The following is a 7,492-nucleotide window of genomic DNA, read 5'->3' as shown; positions in this document are numbered from 1 at the left end:
GACCAAAAAGTTCATTAACCCTTATTTTTTTCACAAAACTTTTAAAAATAAATTGAATGAATTGGTAAGTCACTTTCTTAGTGAATACAAGTTAGTTCTTTATTAATTAAAGACATTATTATTGACTTATTATTATTTTCAATTAAACACACTATACTAGTATTTATTTAAAAATTTAGAAATTTTAAATTATATAAATGTATTTTTTTCTTTGAAAAATCTACCTATAAAAATAGACAAATCAATTTCACTATCAACTTATTAAAGGGTTTATAAAAAAGTACAAGAAAACCCCATTTCTAAATTAGAAATCAATTTCTCTTTTTCTCTCTTAAAACTCTTCCAACTCCACCACCACTTTCCACACCACAAACCGATCACTTTTTGTGACCTTTCCACGTAAATAAAATGCCAACAACTCAAAAACCAAAAACCTCTCTTTGACTCATAACAACCTTCTGCAAAAATTCGAACCCACCATGAAGAGAGCGAGAACGGGAAAGGTCGATTCTTTCTTCTTCTCGCTCTGTCGACAACGATCCTTCCAAATTCTCATCGTCCTCGCTCTTTTCTACGTTCTTCTATTCACTCTCGAAATCCCCTTCGTTTTCAAAAACACCGCCACGCGCTCCGAGAGGTACGCGCTTGAACGACAGCAACAGCTTCAACCGAGTCAGTCTCAGGCACACGAAATCACTCGCCGCCATAATCGCCGTTCGATTCTGTCCGGATTGGTACTAAACGACGCCGCATTTGATTCCGAGGTTTATCATTCAGCGTACCGAGATGGGAAAAGGGTTTGGGAGGAAGTTGAATCGGCGAAAACGCCGATTCAAACCGGTCCCGTTTTAAAGCCGGAGAATAGGTCTAATTTATGTCCGCGATCGGTTTATGTGTCCGGGGTTGATTTTGTGGGGAATGGGAGTTTGATGATGATTCCGTGTGGGTTGACGTTAGGGTCGCATGTAACGGTGGTTGGGATGCCGTTGGGAACACCGGAGGGGAAGAAATCGCAGTTTATTGTGGAGTTGCTGGGTTTGAAAACGAGTGAAGGGGAGGACCCGCCTAGGATATTGCATTTCAATCCTAGGTTGAAAGGGGATTGGAGTTGGAAGCCGGTTATTGAGCTTAATACTTGTTATAGGATGCAGTGGGGTACTTCTTTGAGATGTGATGGCTGGAAATCTAGGGCTGATCAAGATACTGGTAATGATTGATTACTAACTTTATGTATGCATTTATGTGTGTGATGTTCAATTTCATGTTGACTGAATATATTGATATTGTTGGTTACTAGTTACTATTACTAGTTTTGACTAGAATTAGTAAAAAATAGTATTTGAGTTGGCTTGAAGATTTGACATTAGGTTTTATATTCAATTTGATTTTAGACTAGAATCATTCAAACATGTTATTTCACTTTAAATTCAGTTACCAATGTATTCAAGCAAGTAAGATCGGTCGGTTGTGAAAGATCGTAAAACTCAGATCGTTAGCACGATAGGTAAGATCCTACTAAAGGGAAAAAGGGTAATTTCATACATATATACACACACACATACACAAAAACATGAAAATCATAATTCATAATACATGCCCCAAAAAAGACCCACCACATTTTTTTTACGATCTTGCTTAAGAAAGCTCAATTTTGACCATGCTGGCGCTGAAAACGATCCTTCTGGATCGTAGCACTCTCAGGCATTCTTAACACATAAGATCTTACGATCCAACACTCGATCTTAGCTAGCTACACTGTCAGTTACTACTAGAACCAAGTAACTAGGCTCAAATGGTTAAAGAGTTCCAATTAAGGATGAATCCTTCGGGAAAATCAGAGTTTGAATTCAGGCTGAACAATTCTTGGTCAGACTTTATGTAGTTCTCGAACAAACTTTGGATTTCCCAGGCCCTGTTCCCTGGGAACAAGAGGGTTAAGACTGAAAATCTCAGTTACAATTGATGAACTGAATAGATAAAATGATGCTACTATTACTACGTGGGTATATGGCATAGATAACTCTTGTTATGAAATTGTGTGCCGGTTCAGTTCATTCTTGATGTATTGTTTATCGGTTGTAATTGTGATGGCTCTAAATTGAGTTGTTAATTTTATGTTTGAAACAGTTGACGGGCTGGTGAAATGTGAGAAGTGGATTGGGGGAGAATCCGGAGATGATAGACACGCAGTGGAGTCTAAATCAGAATGGTGGTTGAAGAGACTCATAGGTCGAACAAAAAGAGTAACAGTTGATTGGCCATTTCCATTTAATGAAAACAAGCTATTTGTTCTCACTCTTAGTGCTGGATTGGAGGGCTACCATATTAATGTTGATGGGAGGCATGTGGCCTCCTTTCCTTATCGCACTGTGAGTAATGAATACCATTCAATTTGCCAACCTGAAGTTGGATTTCTATCATTTCTTAATTTTACATTTTAATTTAAGCAGGGCTTTACTCTCGAGGATGCTACTGGACTCACTGTAACCGGAGATATTGATGTCCATTCTATATTTGCTGCCTCCTTGCCTTCAATGCATCCTCGTATTTCTCCACAGCAGTATCTTGAATTTTCAACGAGATGGCGTGCCCCACCACTACCTGAGTTTGGAGTGGAATTGTTCATTGGCATCCTATCAGCTGGAAACCATTTCGCTGAGCGGATGGCTGTGAGGAAGTCGTGGATGCAGCATAGCCTTATCAAATCTTCAGAAGTGGTGGCTCGTTTCTTTGTAGCACTGGTATGCTAACAAGACGATACACCCTTTTCGCTTCTTACTTATTTCCTTTCTTCTGATGTTAGTAACATGTTAATCTTTTTACAGCACCAGAGAATAGAAATTAATGCAGAGTTGAAAAAGGAAGCAGAATTTTTTGGAGATATTGTTATTGTGCCTTACATGGATAACTATGACCTTGTTGTGTTGAAAACAGTGGCTATATGTGAATATGGGGTAAGTTGCTGTTTCTTTAAAATTCACAGTTTGAAAAATGAAAATTTTCGAGAGGATAGATAAGATGCGCTACATTGTTTGTAGGTTCATACAGCGGCTGCAGCGTACATCATGAAAGGTGACGATGACACGTTTGTGAGGGTGGATGCTGTTCTAAATGAAGCAAGGAATGTTCCAGATTTTATGAGCGCTTATATTGGGAATATAAATTATCATCACAAACCCTTGCGCCATGGTAAATGGGCTGTGACATATGAGGTAATCAGAATCTGCTGCAATGTTTTTCCGTTGTTAAAGAGCATGAGTTACTATTGTCTCATCATATTTAACTTAATACTGGTGGCAATTTTTGTGTTCGCTAATATTGATTTCCATCGGCTGCCTTCTGTTTTCAGGAGTGGCCAGAAGAAGATTACCCGCCATATGCTAATGGCCCGGGTTATATTCTGTCTTATGATATTGCACAATACATTGTTTCTGAATTTGAGAAGCATAAATTAAGGGTTAGTACAAAAAAGTATCGCTGCACAATTTCCCTGTTGTCTTGTTAATTGATCAAGTATCTATCTCCATGCCGGTGCATATGACGTCTATTATGACTGAAGTTGTTGGTTTTTTTCTTCTTAATTGCAGTTGTTTAAAATGGAAGATGTGAGCATGGGAATGTGGGTAGAGAAATTTAACAGCACAAAACAAGTGTACTATTCGCATAGCTTAAAGTTCTGCCAGTTTGGGTGTATTGAAGGCTATTACACAGCCCATTACCAATCTCCAAGACAGATGACGTGCCTATGGGAAAAATTGCAGCGGCAAACAAGTCCTCAATGTTGCAACATGAGATAACAAAGTGGTGTATTAGACTCCATCTTTGAGTTCTCAGAGGGACAACAAAGTTTTGCAGTGATAGCTTAGCTTTGAATATTTGTAAATACAGCGGATCTTAGATAGAAACCTTAGCACTGTATAAATGGCCTTTTAAATTCCATTATTTATAAATTCTTTTGATAAGAAAATTTCATTACTCTCTTATACATGGTTATCTCATATGTGGTCATTGTTTTGCCTAGGGTTGGGTTGGGTTGGGATATAGGAAGCTGCGAACATCCTGCTGTGAATAATGTTATTAGGACACTTAATAATGTAATCCTTTCAACACAGAATTACTGTCAAAAGGGAATATGAACAAATAATCTAGTCAATATCACACAAAGTTGCAACCTTTTTGTTCTGAAGATTTCAAGTTTCATTATTTTCTTCTGAATTGATGGGAGTTTGGGTTTTGGTTTGGATTTTTTACTCAAAATTTCCAGGTTTCATTATTTTCTTTTCTAGAGTATCATTCACATGTTTGGGCTCTGGGCTCTGGTTTTTTGTATTGGGAATTTCTTAATGAACTCTATAGGGTGGAGAAACACCCTATGAAAATCCAAAAATGCTCTTCAGATTTTGGAATGTATCTCCGGACACGCAATTACTCATAAATGTATTTTTGAAATGTATTTCCGGAATAAATTTAGTCATAAAATTGGGACTTTGTTAGAAAACACGCAATTACTCATAAATGTATTTTTGAAATGTATTTCCGGAATAAATTTAGTCATAAAATTGGGACTTTGTTAAAAAAACGAGTGAATTGTGTGTGTTTAGGTGCGTTTAATAATACATTTTCGAAATTTGAGAATATTATTATATTTTTACGAAAGTGTTCTAGTGATTCATAAAGTACATTAAAAAAATTCCCTTTTCTATTTAGTATTGGATTCTTAGGAGGCTTGTATTAGATTTGGGTGGTGTGTAATGTATTTACATATCACACATTATAGAAATTTGAAAATGCTATTCGTAGCGTTCGGAGATTGAAATTCGAACATACCTATTTTAAAACAAAATTATTTTATCAAAGAGGGACACCATTTTTTCTTAAAAAATGTATGAATTTCAATCTCTGAATATATCCTATTAAAAATTGGGATTTCAATATTTGGATACACTACGAGATAGTATTTGCACCCCTTGATAGTTACTTTAAAGAAAAAAATTTCACAATAAACCATACAATATAAATCATATCCACAATAGATTATACACATTAGCCATTCATTACTAAGATTAAATTGTCAAATAAAATGTTGGTAAATCATACAACAGTCGTTCGTAAAATACAAAAAATTGTACAAAATTTTAAAATATTAATATCAAAATACAAATTAAAATATTACTACTGAGTATATCTAACGCCTTTGTTCCTCTTCTACCTCCTATATTGTAATGTAAGCAATGCCTATGCTAGGATTGCCTGTAGAGTGACCATCTGAGGAGTGTCTTTCTGAAACACTTAACCATGGCTTCTGTCCCAATAGCAACAATACAATGATATATTGACAGTACATCCACGACATGGTCCGTCCGTGCTTGTTCCTCCCATAGTATCTCCTGATGAGCTGTCTTAGGGGGGCCTCATTCTTCATCTGGTGTAATCCAAGGATGGACACTCTATAAAATCGTTGGATGTAACTGTACACATACTCCATGGACGAAGATTTGGAACACTATGTACATCCTTTGGCACGAGATGCTCATCGTAGTTGCAAATGTCCCACCAACTAGGGGTGTTCAAAACCAAACCAACCCAATAGAAGATCGCAAACCAAACCAAATCAAACCGAAACCGCAAAAAATCGCATTTGGTTCGGATTAGTTTGAGTCATCTTTTAACAAAACTGCACGGTTCAGTTCGGTTTGCGGTTTATATTTTGTAAACCAAACCAAACTGAATTAAACCGCATTATATTACAACCATACTTTTACATAACTCAATTCCAATCCAAACTTAAACCTATTATACCTTAGCCTTATGATTACGAACAATTTTCTCATCCTTACACATATAATTTCAGTTCCGATCTTCTCTAATCTCTAATAACATTATCGCACCTTCTTTGCCACATACATCTTTCCTCTTATTTTATAATCCCTACTCTCTTATATTCTTTCTTTTTCACCTTCTCATTTTTATGTAAATGTTCCTTATTTCAGTTCCGTTTTTATCGCACAATTTCTTCTCTAATCTCTCAACTTTTTTTCACCTTCACTAATCTCTTGTCTCTTCTATTTTTTTGTTTCATTATAATAATTTTTATATTGTTTTATGCTATTACTTTATGTTTAATGTTCCACTTTTCTCTAATTTAATTTTTACATATTAAATAGAAAATTGTTGTCAAAATATGACGAGTTTTGTTGTTATTTGATAGTGTATGAATGTCTAAAGATAAAATTATGTTGTCATCTATATGTGTATGTATGACTCAATAAAATATTTGTATAAAACCGAACCAACTGAACCGAACCAAACTGCATTAGTTTGGTTTGATTCAGATTTTTTTTAAAAGCCAACTAAACCAAACCAAACCGCACGATTTTTTCTCTTGCAGTTCGGGTGGTTTTTTTCTCGTCAAAACCGCCCAAACCGCACCGCGAACACCTCTACGACCAACATCTCTACGGAGGACCATGACAGAAGTAGTAACTATGGGGCCCTTTGGTATACCCTGCAGATACCCGAACTACTATAATAATTGCGCAGGTAGATGCGGACACATAAGTCGAGACCCACAAATCGACCATCCAGAGAACCAGGATATCACCTTTAAGGGTTGTGTTTGGTAGTGCTCATCATATGAAGTAAAACAAATATCATGCTTCATGATGCAATCAAGTGCAGTTCAAAATCGCTCAGTCACATGTTTACCCCTGAGTGGGAAAATGGAGCAGGCACGCGACAATTCCTCGAAGTAGTCTTCAACATATTCCTAGCCGGAGAGATGTGGAAAATGTTGGTGGATCCATGACTGAAAAAATGGTTATGTGAAATATTAGTAACAATGTAGCACATGTATTATGAAATTAATATCAATAAGGGTGAAACAAATGACTGTAAATAGACAATTGTTTCGTGTGAACTATATTGTTTTCCATTGATTGCATTCACCTAACTTGGAGTAGAGGTGCACTGAACAAGATGCCCCTAGTTGTACTCGTAAATCATCTCTAAGTCAATGAAGAATTAAATATAGACAATGTCAATATAGCTCGCACTTTTGTGCACAAAAATGGTCGCGCTAACAGAAAAAATGAAGTTGAACTCAATGCACATACTATATGATTTGAAACCCATGCATCATTGCCTGCAACATCCACATATGCTTTCAGGTGGCCAACATAATGTTTCATGAGAAAATAAAATTTAACACCACATCCTCACATCCTCTAGTGTCATCTATCTCAGGTTGGAAAACACTCAAATCATCTCTTAAATATAATATCAGGCCCAGTGCACCAGGCCTATTGATTCTAAAGTGATCTAATAATCTTTATGTGATTGGAAAGTGTAGGAGGAATGATAGATCATCAAAGTGTGATGATTATCTCACTAATCAAAAGATAAAATGACGATGTCTCTGGGTGACATCTCTAAAACAGTGTAGACAATAAATCATGATTAATATAACCATATCCAGTCCTGCAGAAATCCTTCA

At 36.2% G+C, this 7,492-nt stretch overlaps 1 protein-coding gene across 1 annotated transcript; it reads left to right on the top strand.

The window, feature by feature from the left end:
* The first annotated feature begins 289 nt into the window (after window positions 1–289).
* LOC131635755 (hydroxyproline O-galactosyltransferase GALT6-like) lies at window positions 290–3,967 on the top strand. The gene is made up of 7 exons (XM_058906395.1): window positions 290–1,206; window positions 2,128–2,369; window positions 2,451–2,741; window positions 2,826–2,954; window positions 3,039–3,212; window positions 3,350–3,457; window positions 3,588–3,967. The coding sequence occupies exons 1-7, from the start codon at window positions 480–482 to the stop codon at window positions 3,795–3,797; spliced, it is 1,881 nt and encodes a 626-aa protein (XP_058762378.1). The 5' UTR covers window positions 290–479; the 3' UTR covers window positions 3,798–3,967.
* Window positions 3,968–7,492: the final 3,525 nt, after the last annotated feature.

Source organism: Vicia villosa, linkage group LG1, assembly GCF_029867415.1.
Source record: "Vicia villosa cultivar HV-30 ecotype Madison, WI linkage group LG1, Vvil1.0, whole genome shotgun sequence".
Classification (NCBI taxonomy): Eukaryota; Viridiplantae; Streptophyta; class Magnoliopsida; order Fabales; family Fabaceae; genus Vicia; species Vicia villosa.
The sequence above is the reverse complement of the archived record's forward strand: the minus strand, read 5'-3'. Positions and strand labels throughout refer to the sequence as shown.

What these genes read in the sequence shown, in the direction of transcription:
- LOC131635755 (XM_058906395.1), top strand. Translation starts at nt 480, where the DNA reads ATGAAGAGAGCGAGAACGGGAAAGGTCGATTCTTTCTTCTTCTCGCTC. An exon ending in AATGGGCTGTGACATATGAG is followed by an intron (nt 3,213 to 3,349) that starts GTAATCAGAATC and finishes TTCTGTTTTCAG; the next exon opens with GAGTGGCCAGAAGAAGATTA. An exon ending in TTGAGAAGCATAAATTAAGG is followed by an intron (nt 3,458 to 3,587) that starts GTTAGTACAAAA and finishes TCTTAATTGCAG; the next exon opens with TTGTTTAAAATGGAAGATGT.